The following is a 24718-nucleotide window of genomic DNA, read 5'->3' as shown; positions in this document are numbered from 1 at the left end:
AAAAAAAATTTTTAATACAGTTCTACCTACTTTATGGCTCAGTGGTGCTGAATTATGTTTATTTTGCATTTCTCTAATAATACTTTGGCATAGAAAGTAACTTGCCAGTGAACGCAGTTTAGATGAGGTTGACCTCATGCCTGTCTACCTCAGAGGAAACTTATCTTGCCTTAGGAACAGAAAAAAAATCTTTACCACTCTTCCAATTTCCCCAAAACACTGTTAGGCTTAGTAAAATGTAGTGGGAGATACATTTTGCTCTGTTTGAGAAAATGGACTATTTTTATTACTATATCCTTATATCTCTCAGAACCTTTTTGGGATGTCATTCCACTTTCCTCCTAAAGTCTGCCACTACCTCAGATTTTATTGGAGAATGCATATTTGCTTAAGTTCAGATTCCTCTGAAAAGGTAACTTTCAAAGCAAAACACAGTCTTTACTGTCTTTATAGGAACCACTGTCGCCATTCCTAAGAGGAGGCCATTTCTTTCCAGGAAATAATGTCATTTATGAAAAAACCATAAGAAAAGTGGAGAAGCTAAATACGGATCCGGTAAGTGAAATTTGTTTTAAGGCTTATTTTATGTGTATACTTTTGAATTATGAATATTTTAATAGAGCTAAAATGACCTTCAATTGTCAAGTGCCAGGCAAGCTCGCTATATAATGATACCTCATTATATCTACAGCCCTTTGTATCATCCTTAACACTTTCATTTCCATTTCCTCATTTGAAGTATTGTCCGCATTTTACTGAAAGGGAAACTAAAATAAAGATATGTCCAGTCACGGGGAAAATTAAGAATCTGAACTTAATATAGATATCTCAATGCTTTGTATGTTTCTTTTAAACGAGGCTCACAAAAATCATAAAACATTGCAATTTTATCTTAATTCATTTAATATGAAGTGAATTTTTAAATGAACACTATCTATGAACAGATCTGTAAAATACTGTATACTGTAAAAGGTCTAGAAAGCTAAAGCTTGAAGTCAGTTTTTGAAATTCCATTAAGCTAAATTGAGAGACCAAGTACAGAGTACAAAACTGCAGCAGGGTGATGGTAATTCCATGGCATCTAGAGCTCCTCTCTCCCCCTGCCCTTCCGTCCTTTAAGCAGAGTTGTTACTGTAACCAGAAGAGGTTTCACATTGATCTCCTCAGTGGGTACAAGCATTCGCAGCCCAGACAAATCCTGGGATTTATCTCTTGAACTAGGACAGTGTATTAGCTTCTTAGGGCTGTGGTAACAAAGTATCACAATCTGGGTGGCTTGAAACAACAGAGATTTATTTTCTCACAGTTCTGGAGGCCAGGACTATGAAATTGCCATGTTTAAAGGGCGATGCCCCCTCTAGAGCCTCTATAGAAGGAACTCTTCCCTGCCTATCTCCTAGTTTCTGGTGGCCTCAAGTGTTCCTCAGGTTGTAGGTGCGTAATTTTAATTCTCTAGTGTCACATAGCACCCTCCCTCTGTGTCTTCACCTGGTCTTCCCTCTGTGCATGTTTGTCTCTGTGTCAAATTTCCTCTTTTTATGAGGACACCAGTCATGTTTGATTAGGACCCATCCTGTTGACCTCATTTTAACTTGATTACCTCTGTAAAGACCCTGTTTCCAAATAAGTTCACATTCCGAAGTACTGGGAGTTAGGACTTCAATGAATCTTTTTTTGGGAGGCACAATTCAACCCAAAACAGGCAGTTAAATATTATCAAATGAATTTTGATCACAAAATCATTTTTCTCATATACAACTGAAACATTAAAATATACTAAATTCTCTTTTTTTCATTTTTCTTGGCATGAGAACATGTCTTATTTTTATGAGCATTTATGGGCAGTTGTTACCCAATTCATAGGAACTAATACATCATTACTCATTTGATACCCAATAAAAATGAAAAAGAGTAAACTCTCAGGATCATAAATATCCAAATCTTTAAGATTCTAGTCTGCTTGGAAAACTGTATATAGTCTGAAGGGTTTAGTAGAGTACATATTAAATACATATTTTTCAAAAGAACTGCAGAATATTTCTGGACATTATGATACCAAATAGAAAAATTTCTCAAAATATTTTAGTTCTTCAAAAGGCATTTTCCTCAAGCTACCAGATTATAACATCTGTCCTTTATCTAACTGGACAGCCAAAACAATGTCTGACACACTTTAAATAGGAAGGAATGTTTGAGACACATCATTTCATGCTGCTTCCAACTTCTTGTTTCAAAGAGAATAAACAGCTTTTCTAAATCTTGGCCCTAGAAGAAAATATTGAATATCCTATACATTATTATTGCTATGCATCTGGAACAATTAAAGAAGAATTCCTTTAATAGAACATTGCTGCTACTTACTGTTAACTAGAATATTTACTTTTACATGTCCACTTTTCTTATTAATGACTTAAATGATTTGGGAGTTTTGGAACTGCCATGGGAGGCTGCCCAAGGTAAAAGGAAACATACATACAACTGCTTTGACCTAGCTGAGTTTCCTCAGTGACAGAAATACAGTGGGATGAGCTGGATAAAGCCAGAGTCTGGATGAACCTGTTTAATGTCATATGAGACTAATCCAAATGGGACTAGCTCTTAGGAGATGGGACCTGTCCAAAAAAAGAGGTATTTATAGTAGAAGGGTGGTAAAGTGGTGTCAGTTTCAAGATAATTATCCAATTCATATAAATTGTACTCTGTGTATATTTTTCTTGAGCAAAAAAGATAAGATATATGGTAAATCAGAAATGTTTGATCTTTTGTACATTAAAAACTCAGCTTGTGGTATACTTCAAAAGTATGAGAAATGTATGAATATCTTGCTTTGGAACAATAATTTTAGTAGTCAGGTGTGAGGAATGGAAACTGAAAACCTGCTAAGACTTTAGTGGTACCAATGAGTGGTTCAGATGCCAAATAGGCTCAGGAAAACCACAAGACATCCCAGATGGAGAAACTGTCAGCATTCTATTCAACTGATGCGTTAATAAAGAAAGATGATTGAGAAATGGGTTTTGTTTTATTTATTGTCCTTTCAAGTTTTTTCCTAATCTGCTTTTTAAGGGACACATTTATTTTTTCAGGAGGAATTCTACTTCAGTAGTGTACAAGCTCCCCACTGGTGAAAGCGTTCTCTGACTATCACTCTGACTTTATCCTAATCTAGTGTATGAAGGTATTTTGTAACATAAAAGAACAGATGATACATTCACCCCCAAAATTTGTACAAAAGTTACTGATAGTACACAGTCAGGCTTCTAAACTGTAGAGCTCTTACTTAGTGCTAGCATATTTGTAAAGTAGGTCATATTTGAAAAGAGCCTAGAGAAAATAATTCTATGAACTGATTCTATGACCTTTATTATCTATATGTCTACCAAGGCAGTGTCTACTTGTAAAATGTGTTTCTTTATATATATTTTTTTTCTTTCAAAAAATTTTTGTATACATGAAAAGATATTTGTATACATGGTAAAAAATTTCAAAGCATAAAAAGTATAAAAAGGTACAAAAAGAGTGTGAAAAGAGAATTAAAATGTATATAGTAAAAAAGCAGCTTCTTTATCTTGATCCTCTTGTCCCTCAGTTCTTCCTCCCAGAGGCAGTTACTCTTAAAATGTTTTTTGCTCTATTAATGCATTTAAAAGCAGCTGTATATATTTGTAAATACACATGTATGTACATTAAAAATATTATACAAAAGGAGCATATTATATTCATCCTTATGCATCTTGCTTTCTTCATTTAATATAGCTTGAAAATTGTTCCATATAAAACTTAAAATTTGAAGTGCCTTACTTTATTAATATAGGTCACCTTTCCAACAGTCAAAAGGAAATAGAGCATTGAATTTATACTTTCAAAGTTAATTGTATGTGCATGAATGTAGCATTATGATTCAAATAGAGTATGTTTTTCTTTGAAAACTGGCTTTCGGGTGCCTGCTTTCAAAGTAGGATAATAACAAAATAATATAGAAAATTCAAGCATACCTGAAATCCCCCAAACTATAACCAGATATCTATTTTTATTCTGTGCTCTACACTTACCAGAAAAAAGCCATGGTAAATAAGCAAGCAGATAGCAAAGATTTAGTTTGAAAAGAAGTTCCAAAATATTTTGAAGACAGTACAAATTCAGTTTAATGTTCTGACAGAACTCTGAGCAAGAAATCGTGAGTTCCAGTCCCAATTTTGCCATTAATTATTTGTGTCATTATAAGTAAATCATCTTACTTCTCTGGACCTCATGGTTATTTTTTTTTCACCTGCAGAATTAATGGGGTGGATGATTATTAAGTTGATGATGATGATGACAATGATAATATATGATAATAATAATAATAAATGTTAATTACCCACCTACTTTGTACTAAGCACTTAACAAACATTAGTTAATTTACTCCTCATAGCAACCCAGTGAGGTACATACTATCTCCACTTTTACACATGAGGAAACTGAAGCTTATAAAGGTTGCATATACAGTTTCTCAAGATCACAGAGTAAGTGGTAGAATCAGAGTTAAAATCCATGTTTTCTGAATCTGAAGGCTTAGTCACTGTTTTCCAATCTTTTTAAATTTATGCTTGATTTTCACAAGCATAAGAACTTCACCTGCCCCCACTGTGTTTCTAATATGCTTCCTGACATTGAAAATCACTACATTATATTATTTTCTAATTTATATCCATCAACATCTTCAGTATTATTTTGTAATTAGATCCTGAAGTGCCTGCTGAATCATCAAAGAAATATTAATATTCATTATAGTTTTAGTGTTAAGTATAACTGTAATATTAATTTAATCAGAACATGCAATTCTCTAGCCAACTTAGGTAAGTATTTGGATGTTTACAGCCACCTGGTCAAATAAAAATAGAGTTCAATACAATTTTTCGCAATGGAATAATTGGAAAAAATAATATATCACTTATTAAAACTATAAATCCTAGGGCTTGAATTATCTTGTGAAAGAACACATTAAATTTTTTAAAGTGGATTCAGTTGGCTTTTCTTTTATTAGTTATTTTTATTCTGAGTGACTGTTTTTGGCATGTGCATGTATTTTAGGAATGCTATCCTCAGGTTCAGTGCCATCATCACATTGTCTAACAGCCCCAGATCTTCCACTCTCTACACTATCAACAATCCCATTCTAGCCAGCAAATCCAAACCATCACAGGAAGTGATTCAATTTCTACAAACACTGGAATTGAACTGTATCATAGTGACTCAAACCATACACATGAGCAGGTAAGATTAATGAGCTGATTCCTTGTAAAACTGAAATAATCTCTTAAACACTGCTCACACCACTGTATAGGTACCCACATTATTTTTTCATCAAAATATTGAGGAGTTATACCATGAAGATTCATGTTTTATTATGGCATTTTTATATATTTATTTTTTAACATCTTTATTGGAGTATAATTGCTCTACAGTGTAGTGTTAGTTTCTGCCGTATAAAAAGTGAATCAGCTATATGCATACATATATCCCCATATCCCCTCTCTCTTGCGTCTCCCTCCCACCCCTCTAGGTGGTCACAAAGCACTGAGCTGATCTCCCTGTGCCATGCAGCTGCTTCCCACTAGCTATTTATTTTACATTTGGTAGTGCATATATGTCAGTGCTACTCTCTCACTTCGTCCCAGCTTACCCTTCCCCCTCCCCGTGTCCTCAAGTCTATTCTCTACGTCTGTGTCTTTATTCCTGTCTTGCCCCTAGGTTCATCAGAGCCACTTTTTTTTAGATTCCATATATATGTGTTAGCATACGGTATTTGTTTTTCTCTTTCTGACTTACTTCACTCTGTACGACAGACTCTAGGTCCATCCACCTCACTACAAATAACTCAATTTTGTTTCTTTTTATGGCTAATATTCCATTATATATATGTGCCACATCCTCTTTATCCATTCATCTGTTGATAGACACTTAGGTTGCTTCCATGTCCTGGCTATTGTAAATAGTGCTGCAATGAACTTGTGGTATATGACTATTTTTGAATTATGGTTTTCTCAGGGTATATGTATTATGGCATTTTTAAAACAAAATTTTCCATCTCTTCTCAGAAGACAAAATAATTCAGGTTTATTAATACATTCAATCTATGAGGGGAGTTAAGAACTGATCAATGAACACTTAATTTCTAGCTGATCCTCAGTTCTAAAATGGGTCCAACAGTTGTGCAACATTAAATATTTTCATGAAGTATGATATTTAAGTGAATAATGAATTGGAAGTGATATTGTCTAAGATGATTATAATGGTCACCATGTGACCATTATTTTTTTATGTTTTCTTTGAAAATATGGCATATTAAGTCAGAATAGGCATACATTTTATTATTTGTTACATCAACAAAATAGAAACTAAAACTTACTTGCTAAGAAGAAGTATCTTGGGATGCAATCATCAGTGACTAATTTATGTTCTGAATACTTTAGAATCTTGTAAACCTCTGTTATACATGTGTTAAAGGAAAAAAGATTGTCTTGTTTCTTGGAAAAACTAACAATTATAACTGGAACTGTGGGGAATAATCCACCCTTTGTATTTTTTCATATTTTTTTCTAATAAAGAATAGCTTGCTCAAATTGACCGCTCTCATAGGCAACTCCTACAGAAAGACAAAAGAAAAAGAATAAGAAAAAATAAAGAGGGAGCCTGCCCACATAAGAATATGATTGTTTTATATTAAATATGAATGAGATTATTTCTAAGGACTGAAACTTGAAATATACACTTTGGCCATATTGGTAAAAAAGAAGCACAAAAAATTTAATACCCACGTTTTTCCAATCTAAAAAAGCCTTAAATTATCATGTATGGAAATACTGGTCTTTAGAATTACTCTAAAACATGGTCCAGATGGTGTTGAATTTCTTAAATTAAATGGATTAGTAATAGCCATTAGAAAGACATTTTATTAGGTTAAATAATTTGAAATTGTCATTTTTATAGGTCAAAGTTGATCAAAGAGCAACAGTTTCATACGGTTCAGTCTAATACTTAACTTCATTACGCTTCAGTTTCTTCATCATAAAATAAAGATTCATCATCCATTTCTTACCGGGTTATTGTAAGAATAAATTATGTCATGTATGTTAAGCACTTAACCATTGTTGAGTGCTGATGGTAAGTACTTAAATGGTAATTACTAATTTTTAGTAGTAATTATTATTTGTAAGCATTAAATCTTCATGCCAGGTACTATGAAAAATACAAATGTGGGTAAGACATTGTCACATTTCTCTTAGGTGCTTATTGTCTAATAGGGGAAAGTCGCAAACACATAAAACATTATACAAAGCAAAGTGTTGTCTGTTATAAAAGAGGATCATGCATTGTGCTTTGGCAACAGAAGAGAGAAGAAATTAATTTCAGCTGGGAGATCTAGGAAAGCTTTGTTGAGGAAGAAGAGATTGTCCTGGGTTTTGAAGAGTGAGCAGAATTTCCAAACGTGGTATTGTGGTGTGTGGCATGGACATCCTAAGAACAGGGAATCACATGAAAAAAGTCATATATTTGGGAAAGTACACTTTGGGTTTCAGGAATAGTGGTTTGGTTTGTATGGCAAGGAAGACATGAGATGAAGAGTACTAGAGTGTAGGGTTAAAATGATACCTTAAGGCCAGATCATGAGGTCCTTCCCACTGCAGGATCTTAGCTCCCCAACCAGGGATTGAACCCAGGCCCTCGTCAGTGAAAGCACAGAGTCCTGACCACTGGACCACCAGGGAATTCCCGAATGTTAAGTTTAAAATTTTGAACTTTATTTGGCAGACAATGGAGAAAGGTTGAAGGTTATTGAGTAGGAAAATATTGATAGGTATGATTTAGGAGGTTAATTCTAGAAGCTTTGCACAAGATAGATTGAAATATTGATTAGTTTTCTTCTCACAATGATCAGATGAAGAAGGTATCATTGTTGCCTTTATTGTTCAAGAGAAGGAAACTGAGGTTCAGAGAAGTTAAGTTACTTGTGAAGGCTTGCATAGCTCTAGCATGTGGTAGAGCCAGGATTCATATATAGGTAGCCTGACTCCAGAGCTTATTGAGAGTTCCCTCTGGAAGTTGAGTCAGTAATGTGGAGAGTCCTTGGTCAATAATGTAAACATGAATAGGACAGTGGATTAATAGTCTGCCACTGGGGAGATATTCATGCTATAACAGAAAGTGGACTAGCTTCAGGGTAGGAAGACCTGGGTTCCAGTTCCAGCTATGTCCCTTCTAAGCTTTGTGTTCTTAATAGATACTAAATCTCTCAGAAATATCCTCATCCATAAATTTTGGTAGTGATGTCTACCTCACAGGGTTGATGTAAAGACTAAATGAAAATATATGTTTGACATGCTTTATAAACTATAAAGCCTACAACATGAAAAAATACCACGGAGAAGAAGTTGCAGAGAGATTATTAAAAGCTAAATATTCCAGTAGTCAAAGTGTAAAACTTAAACTAGGAAAATGACAGTAGGAATGGAGTGAGGGACAATTATCAGAGATGGGAAAAATATCATAGGATTAAGAATCTTGTACAGTGACAATGGTAATGCTATGATATCCTTTCATTAGCTTAGTGCAACTAATAATATATTTGACCAGATCAGATATTGTCTGTTTAGAAAATAGGCAGAGATTGGTAACTAATATATTACTTTCTATTTTATTATTCATCTTTTAGTTTGAGATTCCGACTTAGCTTTGTTAAAGGCTGGAGGCTTTTTGTATACTTTTCTTCTGGTTTTTCAGTATTTTATATGGATAAAGTTGAAGTGCTTCTGAAAATGGAATAGTGCCCTGGGAAGCTTAGAGCTGGTAATTTCCACCTATGTGGATTACACAGGATTGGATCCATTTCTGGTCAGAGTAGGGATGGGGTAACCCGATTTTGCAGATCCCATGGACAAAGTAGGGCAGAGAATGAGTTGTCTCACCTAGGCTCCTTGGTGTTTACATGTGTCTTCCACATGAGTGGAAGAGTCTCTGAAGAGTAATAGAGCAGATGTCAGTTAGGCTTCTTTAAAACTAAAGGATGACCCATTTTCAGTTTGTGTTTAGAGTTAAATTGTAATTCAGAGGTAGTATAATAAGGTAGAAAGAACACAGACTTTCAATTCAATTATCTGGGTTTATAAAACCTGATTCTACTGAGTTGCATGATCCTAGGTAATTGACTTTAACTGGACTGAGGTAATCGACTTAACTGGACTGCACCTCAATTTCCCCATCTATAAAAGAGGGGGAGAATCACACTTAATGTGCAGTGTATCTACAATGGATTAAATGAGGTAAAATATGTAAAGTATCCAGCTTAGTGCCAAGCACATACTAGGTACACAAATGAATGTTTGATTCTCTGCCTTTTCCTCCCCCAACCCCAGTCCCCAAATCTTTCAAAGCATCAAAATAAAAAATTGGTTTCCATTGTAATGATATTCTTTTTAAGATTTATTTATTATTTATTTCCTTATTTTATTTATTTTTGGCTGCATCTGGTCTTAGTTGAGGCATGTGGGATCGTTCGTTGCAGCACGAAGGCTTCTCTCTAGTTGTGGTGTGTGGGTTTTCTCTTCTCTAGTTGCGGCACACGGGCTCCAGGGTGCATGGGTACTGTAGTTTGCGGCACGTGGGCTCTCTAGTTGAAGCGCAAGAGCTCAGTTGTGGCTCGCGGGCTTTAGTTGCTCCGCATGTGGGATCTTAGTTCCCTGACCAGGGATTGAACCCGCGTCCCCTGCATTGTAAGGCGGATTTTTTTTTACCACAGCACCACCAGGGAAGTCCCTGTAATGATATTTTTAAATGAAACTAAATCACCTTTAAAGTGCTTTCCAAGAAGCAAAAGGCATTAAAATATTTTTGAAAATTAGATGTCCAAAAACCTGGCTCCAAAATATTTCTAATAAAACTAATTTATGTATGTTTTCCATGGTTCTCCTTAGAAAGATCATTATTTTGGTTTCAAATTCGAAACAGCACCAATCACATTTCTTTCCCCGAGGACATTAAGAATAACATGCTGTGATCATTTTCCTGCCATTAGCAAGGAACAGATAATTTCACATATGTTAGTGACAGGGAAAAGCTCAGCTGGACTCGTTTTACAAGTTGTTATACAGGTGGTGTTTATAAGAAAGACTCAAATAATTATATATATTGCATGTACAACTCTTTTGCACTTGGCTTGAGGCTTCCAAGAAAACTTTGAGTCATGGGAAGATGTCAAGGGAAGAGTCCTGCTCACTTGGATAGTGCTATTGCCAATGGAAAATTCTCCAACTTGTGATGCCTTTCTTCTGTCATTTGAAAATTTAATTTTTGTCAACATCAAGACAGCACAGATCTTAGTGTCAGGTGCTTTCTCTGACAAGTATCCAGGAAGCTTGTTACAATGTTTATTTAACATAAGTCGTTCACTAATTATGGAAACTCTGGGCTGCTTAGCTTAATAAACTCAGCATTTCTGCCTGTTCCCTCATTCAGTCACATGTGACTCCAGTCCTTCTCCATCTTTTTTTTTTTTTCCTTCGGTACGCGGGCCTCTCACTGTTGTGGTCTCTCCCATTGCACAGCACAGGCTCCGGACGCGCAGGCTCAGCGGCCATGGCTCACGGGCCCAGCCGCTCAGCGGCATGTGGGATCCTCCCGGACCAGGGCACGAACCCATGTCCCCTGCATCGGCAGGTGGACTCTCAACCACTGCACCACCAGTGAAGCCCTCTTCTCCATCTTTATTGCCTTCTCCATCCCCATTATTGAAAATGAGTGTCTTTTGTGCAAAACTCTATTCCCTGCTATCCTTTCCCCAAATTTAATTGATATCTGTTTTGGACCCATTTTTTCTCCAACACCACCCTTATCTGTCTCCAGCTACCTCCTGCTCTGCTCTTGTGCCCTTTTGAACTCTTGTTCTGTGGCAAACAAGAATTGTTATTTATTTACTCTTTTAAAAAGTTTTTATTTTTTTAATCAAAATAATACATATAGATAGCATAAAAGGTCAAATATTATTAAATGGCATAAAACAAACAGCAAGTTCCTGTCCCAACCCTTTCCATGCACGCCTGATGCCCAGAGGAAACCATTTTCTCTTTTGTTTTGTTTTGTTTTATCACAAATAAGATCTTTTATTTGTCACCATTAAAAGTCTGATTTTTAAACAGATTCTTGGACTGGTGGCTCACATCCATTAGCTCTTTCAACTTTAGCACCTGTCTCATCCCCAGCAGCTTCTCCAGAACTACTACCTTCACCATGTAGCTCCATGAGTTTTCCCAATTCAAACTTGGGCTCTTCAGCATTTTTACTTTTCTAACAAAGACATCATGGAGTGGATAAATAGATTGGCAGGCCTTTTCTATGTCTTTTCCAGTGCTGTCTGGAATCAACTGATTGACCATCTCTTTCAAGTCATTTGTCTGCACCTCTTGGGTCATGATTTCCATCATCTTCTTGAAGATCTGGCAGACCTGCTGGTGCTGGGCATAAGAGGTCTTCTGAATCTGATTGTTGCATTTTTTAGTAAAACCCACACAGAATAGACGAAGCAAATAACCATCGGTAGTCTTGACATCAACGTGAGCTTCAGGCATGGTCTGCCATTTTTTTACCATGGAGCACATTTTGTCATGGGTAAGATCCATGCCATGGAAATTAGGCAGTTTTTGCCCTGAACATCCTCAGTAATAAGCTTGAATTTTCTAAATGCAACTTCATCATTCTGCAGATCAACAAGGCTCACTTCAAAAACACGACCCTTGAGGCCATCAGATGCGATTTGGGTTCCTTGAGTTCTTGTGATAGTGTTTTCCCAATATTTCTTATATTGAACATAGCTGGTGCTTTCACATCATACCAATCTTTCTTAGAAAATGGGTCAACGACTTTCTTCTTGGCTCCCTTTTTACCCCCTTTTGTAAGGCGCTTGTTCTTGCCGACTGCCATGGTGCTGCTCAGAGAGCCAAAAGGGCGGAAGTTAGAGGCAACAATTTTCAACTCAGCTTTTTTTCTTCTTGTCTTTACTTCCATATAGCTAAATAATATGGGTATACTTATGCTGCTATTTTTTTGATTTATCAACGTTGTATATTATCTGTTGGTAATTCTGGTACATAAGGATTTAGTTCTATTAATCACCCACCTACCTGTTTACATCCCTTTCATCATCTCAGTATAGTTAAATCCCCATATTTTGGGCTAAATCATTATTCAGTGTTTATATTATTATTGCTATGAAAGTATTATTTACTGCTGAACCAATTTGTGTACTATTTTGCTGCTTTTATTAGTATAACTATTATTTGCTGGTGTTAATAATTCCCTAAATGTTTTCATTTGTTTGGTTTTCTATGTATCTATTGCTAATTATTTTCTGAGTACAATTTTTTTTTTTCGGTACGCGGGCCTCTCACTGTTGTGGCCTCTCCTGTTGCACAGCACAGGCTCCGGACGCACAGGCTCAGCAGCCATGGCTCACGGACCCAGCCGCTCCGCGGCATGTGGGATCTTCCTGGACCGGGGCACGAACCTGTGTCCCCTGAATCGGCAGGCGGACTCTCAACAACTGCGCCACCAGGGAAGCCCTCTCAGTACAATTTTATACAGTCAAGTCTTCTGGTTTTTGTTGATCAACCATTTCCTCTCTTTAAAACCCTGCAATCCATATACACCTCTCCTCTTGGCTCATATTATCACTACTACTGACCTTCTAGTCACTCTCATCATCCTTCAACAGTTTCACTGGCACGCTTACAATCTTCTCCCCACTTTCCCCTGACCCCTGCCCTGGAATCATCTATGAGAACTTCTCCACTCAAATGATAGATCTTTCTCATGCTCTGTCCTCATGGTTCTTCATCACCTTTAATTTCTTCATTTCTACTACATCTTCAGCTCTCATAGACTTTGGCCACTCCTTGAACCTCCACATCACTTGAAACTGTTTCATCTGGAATTCTGAATCTCTCTTTCTCTTATCATCACTTTCTTACTTCATCTCCTACTCCCTAATTCCCATTGAGCCTTGCCCTCAACAAGCTCTCCAGCCCTCAGTTCCAAACCAGGCTGGTGTCCCCTGTCAGCTGATTCAACAATGCTCTTGCTAGAAACCCTTAAAATTGTTGCCTTCTCTGATTAGTCCTCATTTTGCTAATCTCTTACTTTGGATAGACTGCCATCCACTTTCTCTGCACCTAGATTTTGACTTCGTGTGCTAGAGAAAGTTCGCAAACTAGGCCAATTTAGTCTAGTACAGATTATCTCTGTCTTGCTGGATTCCTTCTGTTGCTAGACAGTCCTTTTAGTTAATTCTGATTGACTTGCCACCCCAGTCCTCAGTATATAGTCTTTATTTTTCCCTCTTCACACTCCAGGTCCCATTGCTGTTCTCTTACTTTCTGCAGGTAGCCTTCCCTTCTACCAAGAATGGGCAGTGGAACTCAGATTTTAATGTGTACCAGAATCAGTTGGCTGACCTGCTTAAATATAGATTGCTGGGACTTGATAGTTTGCATTTCCAAGTTCACTTGTTATCCTAATGCTACTTGGTCCAGGGACCACAATTTGAGTTCACTATGCGAACTCCTTCAACACCCTACTTCACTGAAAAATTTCTCTGTACTTTCAGTGAACTTTTGATTCTTCTGATCTTTGAGAATTAATAATCTAACCTTGTCTTCAAGGTGACTCCATTAGCAACCCTACCAATCTACTGACTTATGATCTCAATCATTTTTGTTCCCTTCACTTGCAAAATCCCTGAAGGAGGAAGGCATACTCACTGCTGCCATTTCCTCATTACCCACAGATTCCTTAACACCTTGAAAACCAGTTTCTAGTTTCAACATTCTTCTGAAACTGCTTTTATTGACCTCTAAGTTGCAAATTCCACTTCCTTTTTTGCTTCATTTTCATCTTATTCCAGTTCGAATAAGATGGAATAGTTGATAATGTTGATCCATTGTATTCTTGATATTCTTTCTTTCCATTATACTGTACTGCTGCTTCTAATTCTTCTCAGGCTCCTCTTCCTTCTTTCATCAGATCTTCCCCAAAGACACATCCCCTTGGCCTTCTTCTCCTTTCTCTACCCCTTCTGCCTTGACTATATGGTGTAAAAGCTTGACTTCTATTACCTTTACATATCACCTTTACATGGACAACTCCCCAAACTTCCCTCCGAAGCTCTAATCTATAATTTTTTGTGTGTGTGTGGGACGCGGGCCTCTCACCACTGTGGCCCCTCCTGCCAAGGAGCACAGGCTCTGGATACGCAGGCCCAGCGGCCATGGCTCACGGGCCCAGCCGCTCCGCGGCTTGCGGGATCCTCCCGGACCAGAGCACGAACCCGCGTCCCCTGCATCGGCAGGAGGACTCCCAACCACTGTGCCACCAGGGAAGCCCTAATCCATAATTTTTAATGGACTAGTTGATGTCTCTACTTGGCTGTCCCACAGTCACCTCCAACTGACCATATACCAGCTTTTCATTCTATGCCCTCCATTTCTATTAATGATATCTTCAGTGCACTAATCACCAGACTTAAAATTTAGCATTATTGGGCTTCCCTGGTGGCGCGGTGGTTGACAGTCCGCCTGCCGATGCAGGGGACGCGGGTTCGTACCCCGGTCCGGGAGGATCCCACATGCCACGGAGCAGCTGGGCCCGTGAGCCATGGCCGCTGAGCCTGCACGTCCAGAGCCTGTGCTCCGCAACTGGAGAGGCCACAACAGTGAGAGGCCCGCGTACCGCCAAAAAAAGAAAAAATTAGCATTATTTTTTTTAGATTATTTATTTATTTATTTATTTATTTTATTATTATTATTTTTGCTGCATCAGGTCTTAGTTGTGGCACGCAGGATCTTTGTTGAGGTGCGTGTGATCTTTCATTGTGGCATGTGGGCTCTTTGTTGTTGTGCACAGGCCTCTCTCTAGTTGTGGCAGCGGTTTTTCTCTTCTCTAGTTGTGACTTGCAGGCTCCAGGACGCATGGCCTCTGTAGTTGTGGCGCCCAGGTTCCAGAGTGCATAGGCTCTGTAGTTTGCAGCACGCAGGCTCTAGCTGAGGTGCGTGAGCTCAGTAGTTGCGGCATGCGGGCACGTTTTGGCATGTTGCCCCGCGGCATGTGGAATCTTAGTTCCTTGACGAGGGATTGAACCCACATCCTCTGCATTGGAAGGCAGATTCTTTACCACTGGACCACCAAGGAAGTCCCTTAGGATTATTTTTTACTTTCCCTCTCATTTGCCACCTCACACCTAATCAGTTGTCATAGTCTGAAGAATCTTCCCACATAAAACCACTCTCATATAGCTGAAAGTTGGGTTTCCTTCCTATAACTCTTTTACCATTTTTGTTGTTGTCATCATAGCTAAGGTTTATTACAGTAATATAGCCAGTGGGGGGCTGACCCCTGGGGAGGAGACACCCACTCCACAGGAGCCAGCAGTTGCTTTGGGGGCCCTCCCTGGCTGTGGGGAGGGTGCACCACACTCACAGGAAACGGAGAGCAGAGGAAGGGCCTGTGGTTGCCTTTGCCCAGCAGCCCTGCTGCTCTACAGGGACTAATGTAGTACATAGAGCACATTTAAAATGGGGCCAGCATGGGAGATAAAACCATTATCCACCCTGTGATAACTAGTTACAAAAGTCACCCCTGGGTCAGACTGCTCAGGGAAGGCAGCACGTCATGCGCAGAATCGAGCCATGATGAACGAGGGTGTCCAGAGGCTCGACTTGCCTCCTGGGCGCGGTCTGGGGTCAGGGTGACTGTGCTGGACACCGGCCGCTGCCAGTCCCCCTGGGTCCGCAGGCCAGTCCTTGGCCCCTCAGGCAGGCACTGGGTCAGCAGTCAGGGGTGGGTGGCCAGGCTTTCTCGAGGCCAACCTGCATGGCCTGCGGGAGCCACTCGCAGTACTCAGCCAGCAGGTATTTAGGGTTTTTTCTCCAAGCAGCCAGCAAGGCGTCTCACAGTTGGCTTTCTCGGCAACAAGGGCTCTCAGGAGACTGCCCTGGGCTGCAGTCTAACCCACGTCTTCAGCATCGTGCTGAGGCTAGACAACAAACAGCCCTTGTAGGAGGCCAGCTTGTGGAAGACCTGGGGAGACACCACAGGACGGGGAGAAGGCTCCGGGGCTCACATCCCGCCCATAGAAATATGGAACGCTTCATTAATTTGTGTGTCATCCTTGCGCAGGGGCCATGCTAATATTCTGTGTATCGTTCCGATTTTAGTGTATGTGCTGCCGAAGAGAAGAGAGCACTCTTTTACCATTTGATCTGTGCTTCTCTTCGTATCTCTTATGAACTGGGCAATCTATCATATAAAGTTATTTAGATACATATCTTAGCTCTTCTAAAAGACCATAAGGTCCTTGAGAGAGGAGGAGACAGTATCTTATGTCTTTTCCCCCAGTAGTGCTTAAAACTGTACCATAAGGCAGTACTTAGTAAGTTCTCAGTAAATGTGTGCTGAATGAATGAAAACATCATGCCACTGAGACCTTTTAAATCCTGCATGTGGCTTGGGGGTATAGATTTTAGCCTTTGTGTTAAGAAAAAATGTTAGAATGTAAGATAAATTATCAATACACTGAAAGAGCTACTACATATGTGCAGTGAGTTCCTCCATTGGCTTTACTTACATAATAAAGAACTGGTTCCATTCCTTGAATAAATTACATACTAAGGAATGGCAGAATAGAGAAATGGCAGAGAGGTGGAGAAGAGACAAAAGTAGCAACAAAGATGTTTCCAAGAAGTTATGCATTAAAAAATACATATTCATTTAAAATTAATTTCATTGGGATATATCTCCTGCTTCATTACAAAAAGTATTTAGAGTGGCTTAAAAGAACAAATAAGATGTAATAGAACAGAAAAAGAAATGTCAAGGACAGTGTAAATATAATGGGGCAATAACACCAGAAGGAAAATAGAGTACACAGAAATGCAGGCCACAGAGTTCCATGTCATTAGTAAAAATGGGCTAAAAACTTGGCTCTGAGATTTCTGGAAGCCACAAGGGGGAAAAACATGATTAGTGGCAAAATTCCCATTGTTCATGAGAAAAAGCTTCATAAGTTTTCAGTAGTCACGTGTGTTACAGGAAAATATATTTTATTTTCCAGTCAGAGAGAATAATTTAAGCAGTTACAAATTAGTCACCTGGATTCATTATAAAATGACAATCCAAACCATCTACTTATTTTTAGTTGTTAGAGGAGTGGAAGAATCATCTTGTTTTATAATAACATGTCAAAAGCTATACATATACACTAAAAAGGGAGCAAGGACAGCATTGACTAGGTTTCGGATAAAGTCAATTTCAGCTGCTTTTTTTAAAAAAATTATTTATTTATTTATTTATGGCTGCATTGGGTCTTCGTTGCTGCACACGGGCTTTTCTCTAGTAGCAGTGAGCAGGGGCTACTCTTCGTTGCGGAGTGCAGGCTTCTCATTCCGGTGGCTCCTCTTGTTGTGGAGCATGGGCTCTAGGCACATGGGCTTCAGTAGTTGTGGCACGTGGGCTCAGTAGTTGTGGCGCCCAGGCTTAGTTGCTCCAGGCATGAGGGATCTTCCCGGACCAGGGCTCGAACCTGTGTCTCCTGCATTGGCAAGCAGATTCCTAACCACTGTACTACCAGGGAAGCCCTTCAGTTGCCTTGTTAAAGCACCTCTTCCAATTAGTGCTTTTCCATCTATTATAGTTAACATTTAGCCCAAATTGCATCCTTTATGACAACTTCCTCATGCAACAAATGTTTACTGAGGATCTACTCTACTCAGACTCTATGGTATGTGCTGGAATTAAAGAAATGTATAAAAAGAGTGTCTCTACTCTCCAGTAGCTGAGAGTCATGTAGAAAATTTATAACCATCTTCCACTCCTATCATTATTCAAATAACCAATTGTCCATATGTGTTAAGTTAAATAAAACCATTATTTATATGATGGTTTTTACATGACAGTTTAATAATTTACCTGCCCCCCTCCAAAGTAATACCTCCAGCAACTTTATAAAATAAGTACTAAATTACCTGCATTTTACAGTTGAGCAACCCGAGGTTCAGAGAGGTTAAGCAGTACATACACTTAGGCCACAACTAGGAAGTGGGCGCTCCACTTTTGGCTCCAATTTCCATTCTTTCTTCATTGCAACACTTTTCTGCCTAGAGTTACTCACAGGAAATTAAATTAGGTCTTTATTTCAAGTACAGGACTGTTGTTATGAGTCAAGTCTTCATTTTAGAATTATAATTATTGTACAGTACATTCAATTCAGTGACAACATTTATTGAAAATCTTCTGTGTACCAGGTACTGTATAGTGCAACATTTCTTTACTAAAATATCTATGGAGATTAAAATAGCACTGAGGATTTTCAGAACCTAAAATTCTGATACTTTTTCTCCTAGGATTTCTTCTTGTGGTACAAAATAGGAAGAGACCAATTATTGCTTTTTTTTTACCTTGTTAGCTAAATGACATTGTACATAAAATGCATTTCATTTCATGGGGATTAATGCCAACTAGATTAACTATGGTTTCAACCTATCTGACAGCTATTAAACGTCCCAAATCAAAGCAAAATTAATGAAGCAGTAACCTTATTTATCTACAAGTGTCACCATATAAGGTTTGCAGGATAATAATCCTATTCTCCTATTATTAGGATATTATATTATATATATTATATAATATATATTATATAATATAATATATATTATATTAATAATAATCCTATTATCCTATTATTAGGATTATTATTAATCCTATTATCCTATTCTATTATTACAACCTATACGTTGTAAACTTTCCTTAATAGTGATGTTTTCTGTTGTCATGTAGCAAAAAGTTACTACCCAGGAGGGTCTAAGCACAGAAGACCTTATTAGTTAACATGTCCATGACCTTTTAGAGGGTTAGGCATTTATGTATAATTGCTTTTATATAATATGGCATTTTAAGCACTTTTGAATCCACTAAGCAACCATTCTAAATAGGTGAAAAATGCATACATAAGCCAGTTACCTAGTGGGGATAAATTTAATTAAGCCAGTACCCTCTACTACGAGATTACTACTAGATTGTGATTTGTGCCTTCATCACAGGCTATCCCTAGTCCTGAACAGTATTCTCAAAAATGTGTGTCACTAAGCTTGAAGGGGGCCAGGGAAGAAAATATAGATAGCTCAGCTGAAATCTGCAACTATTGTGTGTCTACTATCGGTAGGACTCTATAATCACTACCACTGAACTTTGTAAATATGGTTGGTCAAAAGTATCATCTTTGAATATCAAAGTTTATATAATGTAGATACTAACAAAAGAAATTCCACACCTGGAATCTCATAGACCACAAATAAGAAACAAAACTCCAGACTAGAAACAGGACAAGAACTTCCAAGGCAGTAGTGAGGTGAAGCCCATGGTTTTCCTTTACAAGGTACTTCCTTTCTATAGATTTTCTGAAAAATGACTGCTGATTTGCCTCTGGTTTCACACTTAAACATTGTTGCTTGCCTTGGGTTTGTGGCAGTAATTCTAGTCAGAGGCTTTTACTAGCAATCAGACGCAAGGAGTTGGACTGCTTAGCCATTATTATGGTCAAATAGTGATCTGATTAAAGGTATTTGATTGATGCATGCTGAAGAATCTTTAATAATTTTTGTAATTTTTTGAGAAATATCACATTTTGTGTATCTTGGAACAACTATTCTTCAGCACAGTTTGTATTCCTGCCCTATTTTTATGTGAAAGCTAAAGCTATTATCTTAGATTGACATTCAAGATAGCTCTCATTCATCAGGCAGAAATGCTGATGTGAGGTAATTTTATTTCAAGTATCCTATCAACTCAATATTGTCACAGAGAGAAAACCTCCATCCATTAGAGCTACCATTCTGACTGAAAACATTCATGTTTCCTTGGGAGGCTCCCTGTCTTGGCTTTTTCAAGTCAACAAGAACATGGTTTTGAGCCAGCTCTAAAAGAAATGTCAAAGCACACCTACAAACAGTTCCAATAAAACTAAAATCTACCGACCTGTGATTTAGTAATGAAAATATTGCTAACTGGCACGTCATAGTTTATGGTTAGGAAATTTCATTTTATTATTGAGTGTAGTCCTGTCAAAGACTTAACAGCAGAAGAGAATCTGATTTCTGTCTGTCCTCTCCCCTCCACACTTTTGAACCCAAGTGGGTTTTGGTTTTTACTGTGTTACTCAAATGTTACTGTAACTTGTGGACTGTATACAACTAAGGAGGAATATATATACAAAGGAGTGAAATTTTGTTTCTTGCTATTCTACCTTGATGGCTGTTTGGTCAAAAGAACCCATTCTTCAATTTTAATGCTCTCACCTTTTCTCTAACTGATTAAAATTTATTAACTGAATTTCAGCCATATTTTGCATGGTTTCACAATAAGAAAATCAAACTCTTGACTGTTTCAACTCCTAGCCCAGCTAACCTCCAAAATAATGCAGTTAGGGGCAGTGTAATTCCTAAGTTGCTGAGAAAACAAACACAAGAGATCTTCTGGGAGGCAATATTGTGTAGTGGTTACAAGAGAACATTACCTCATTTAATCTTTATGTCAAGTTCATAGCACAATGGCTGGCACATAGTAAGAGCTAAATAAATATTAGTTATTGTTATCATTTCTCAAAATAAAATCACCTCCCTTTGGTAACTATTTTTTTTTCCTTTGGTAACTTTTAACACCTCTTTTTATCTATGAACACAGACACGAGGCTGATGCAAATTGTTCCCCGTCCTGGACTCTGTGACTCTTTATTTGGGTGCCACACTGAAATCACAAGAGCAAGAGTTTTAGTAATGGCACAAATTACTAATGTGGGCAAAGAATTGTATACCCAACATGTTAACTAGTGTACAGTGCAATGACAGGAGAATATTTGTGCAAAAATAAAAAAAGGAATAAATACTTTAAGATAATTTGAAACTATAAAATTACTCTGTCAAATTAAACTGGAAGGAAAAAAAAAAACTCCATGGTTTTCACAGCGTTATGAGGGCATTATAATTGGCTAAGAGAGAAAAATAGGCAAAATACTAAGTGTATCAAATTACTTGTGTGCAGATTCTAACAGGGAGCTCAGTACTTGAATGTCCTTGGCTAAAGAAATGCCCTTTTCTACTTGGGAAAGTTAATGGTTTTGGAAGGAACACATATAGAGAGGTGAGGCAGGAAGGCGTTATCTACCTGGCTAGCTATAGCAATGAGATAACCTGAGGATCAGTGGAATGACACTGACAGATGGATAAGCCATGTGATGATAATGAGCAACTCAGAGATTTTGATTTACTTGTTTTACTTTTCATTTAAGCATCTATATTCAAGAATTTTTATGTAAATTATTCAAGGTTTGCATTCATTAGATCACTTAGGCTTGAGTGAAATGAAACTGAAAATGCCATTACAATGTTGCTTTTCCTTTAAATTCCTCCCATATTGAAAAATGTATACATCAGCTACAAAGAAAATTTAGTGGCTTCATTTATGTGATGACTTTGTGATGAGTTACTTGTATTAATAGGTTATTTCACTTTTTTCATTTCACAGCAAAATATCTGTGAACTTAATATTGTTTATAATTGTGATTGATATTTTCTTCAGGTGATAATTCAGGATGATGGCCCTGAAAAATTGGACCCCAAGTATTTTGGAGAGTTGCTTGCTGATCTATGCCGTAAAAATACAAATCTATATCACTGCTTATTAGAACATTTGCAGAGAATTGGAGGAAGGTACTGTAAATATATCATTTGCTTGGCGTTGTAGCTTTCAAACATTTTACAATACCCTGGTATTTTTTAATAGACTTTATTTTTTAGAGCAATTTTAGGTTTACAGCAAAACTTGAGTACTTTTAATGGGGAAACAGGCAACTGTATGAGCAGATCTGAGGAAATATCTCATTTTAAGAGTTAATGTACTTAATGAAAATCATTGAAGATATCTTACCAGCTATTTTGGGGTCAGTAAAGAATTACGTGGATCTTCTTTTCTAACATACTTTGATGAAAAATGCAACCACTTAGACAAGGAGCTCCAAAAATGTGTGGCATACGATGACTTGTTTTAAGATATTACACTGATGATATAAGATACAGTCCCATTGCCAACACACTACTGTTTATCTTCCATTGATGTGTGCTCAACATATGAAGACCAGAGTTTAATATACATTTAGGGTTGTGTATTATTATAAATGTCATGTATTATTTTAATATTATATATTACATATAATGTATGAAATATAAATTATACAAATATCTATTTATAAGTTAATGTAAATATGTATATTATACAATAATATTATATAATAATATATAATACTTATTTAAATATATAAACATAAACAATTTATCAACTATTCATGTGTAGATGAGAGCACATTATGTCATGAAATGAATTTCATAAGCTATACTCCAAAAGTTGCCTTCTACTACATAGTCACATCATATATGTGGTCATCTGTCAGGCAAAATTTAGGAAAGCTCCATAAACTCAGAAAAATCTGGAGGTTAAAGGAAAGTCAGTATAAACTTCACCAACTAGATTCTTCTACTTCTCAGAGATCTTTAATCTCTTCTCTCTTTTCTCTCTGCTTATTACAATTCTGTTTATTAGCTCCCTCCTCCCCAAATTTTCTTGCTTTCTTATTCATGATTGCAACCATTCTCTTAGCATCACCCTCAACTGCCTTGCCTCTTTATCATATTGTCCCTGCCACTTAGCAAAATCCCAACTCTAGATCAGTCTAGCTCTCTGCTTTATCTATTGTTTTCTTTTTTTCCTCTATCCAGTACTCACTGCCCACTACCTCTAGAATTCAGACACTACCCCCCGAGGGCTGTTTCATTTACCCTGGTTTCCTTGGTGCCTAGTGTGGTGACTGATTTAGTGTGGTACTTAATAAATATTTGTTGAATGAATGAATGAATGCCTTCTTTATGCTACATCCATGCAGTTGAGCACAGAGAAAAGCGCATGGTAATTATTAACGCATGGTTTCCATCTTCAGCTAGGCCTTCATCAGTGTTTTATACTAATCAATATCCTCTCCCCTTATCCAAACAACTATTTCACACATTCATTCATTTGCATAATGTCACTACCTTAAAATCTTTCCCCTCATTCTGAGTACTCTATTATGTATTGAGTGTCCACTATTGTGCCAGACACTGTGCTAAGTGTTTTTTGAATATTATCTAATTTGTACAGTAACCATAGAAAGTTTCAAATGGACACCCAAAGAGAATAAGTTATTAAGATCACATAGCTACTAAGTGCTTGAGATGGATTCAAACAGTTTTGAGTACTCTTATACCTATAAGCCATGACTCAGCTTTTCTGCAAAGCCTTCTCTAGATACTGTTTTGTCTAGATGTTCCTCTTCTGTGTATTAATCATGTCTTGTGAATATTTCTGTTAAAGTATCACATGGTAAAATCAAGAGCATATAGAGACATATATTCTTAAGTACCCTGATTGTAGATGCAGGGTTCATACCCTGGGTTCATGTCCCAGCTTTTGTTACATACTAGATGTGTAATATCAGGCAACCTGTTTAACCTCTCTGTACCTCAGTTTCTTCATCTGTGAAATAGGGATTATAATAATGCTTATTTCATAGATTTGTTATAAGCAATAAATGATTTATTTAAGACATGTACTTACAAGCAGCAGGAGCATCATGTGAAATGCAGGTCTGGAAACAGACCTGTAGAATCAAAAACTCTGGGGTAAGGCCAAGCAGCAAGCCCTCTGGAGGATTCTGATACATGTTAAAGTATGAGAACCACTGACCTAAGGCCACAAAAGTGGCAAATCTGGGACCAGAACCTATGGGAGAACCTTTTTACCTTAGGCAAATCACTTAACCTTTCATACTAGATATGTGTCTCTAAATTATTTAACATATTGCAGACACATTAAAGAAATTATCAATTTTTGAATCATCAAATTTGAAAACGTTGGAGGACTTAGACCAATTTTACATTGCTCAAATTTTGCCTTAGATCACTTATGTTTGTGTCACGTACAGGACAAGATAATATTTGTGTTTGGATTGCTGAAATCCAGTTCAGAGCACATGGCCTTGACAAAGTCGCTACTCAATAAAGGTTTATAGAATGAGAGTTAAATATATTCCAAATGTATTAGTCTCATACTAATTAGAAGTAGACAAAGTAATTGAGCAAGGGAAGTTAAATTGTTTTATAATGACCAACCAGGTAGAGATGTAATCTGGGGTTTTGAAATAACTCCCTGTCATTGAGGGTTTTGATAAATGTATATGGGTGACCTAAATGTGTAATTAAGCACTGAAAAACATTGAGTTTAATTTCTAGAGTAGCTAAAAATACTAAAAAGAAAATAGAAAGCTGGGGTCTCCACATTAGTAAACACTCCAGAGTGGAGAGGGTCTCATAAAATTTTGGTGCTTAAGAGTTTTTGTTTGTCAGAAGGTTGTCAGTTTCTTTCTCTTCATTCCACCCGCCTTTTATTTCTTCTTTTGTTTTTTTCCTTATTACATTCCTTCCTTCCTAGGAGGTGAGATGACATAGTGAGTGCCTCTCTTTTTTTTTTCTGCCCACTGTAATTATAGTCACCATCACCTTGTACTGAATGGAGATATAATCCACAATGGTCTTTCCACCTCCCGCCTCTGCTC

At 37.4% G+C, this 24718-nt stretch overlaps 1 protein-coding gene, 1 non-coding gene and 1 pseudogene across 4 annotated transcripts in view; 1 reads left to right on the top strand and 2 right to left on the bottom strand.

The window, feature by feature from the left end:
• POF1B (POF1B actin binding protein) overlaps positions 1-24718 on the top strand; it is a 102890-nt gene that overhangs the window by 38070 nt on the left and 40102 nt on the right. For all 3 annotated transcript variants that reach the window (XM_033411549.2, XM_049705109.1, XM_033411548.2), the window contains 2 exons: positions 454-555; positions 21655-21785. In XM_033411549.2, the coding sequence (XP_033267440.1) occupies positions 454-555; positions 21655-21785 (233 nt within the window). The remainder of the gene's footprint in view (positions 1-453; positions 556-21654; positions 21786-24718) is intronic.
• Positions 7973-12397, bottom strand: LOC125963131 (40S ribosomal protein S3a-like; annotated as a pseudogene).
• LOC117197882 (U6 spliceosomal RNA) lies at positions 16159-16263 on the bottom strand. The gene has a single exon (XR_004478780.1). It is a non-coding gene; the product is annotated as a U6 spliceosomal RNA (small nuclear RNA).

The sequence above is a fragment of the Orcinus orca genome, chromosome X (genome assembly GCF_937001465.1).
Source record: "Orcinus orca chromosome X, mOrcOrc1.1, whole genome shotgun sequence".
Classification (NCBI taxonomy): Eukaryota; Metazoa; Chordata; class Mammalia; order Artiodactyla; family Delphinidae; genus Orcinus; species Orcinus orca.
The sequence above is the reverse complement of the archived record's forward strand: the minus strand, read 5'-3'. Positions and strand labels throughout refer to the sequence as shown.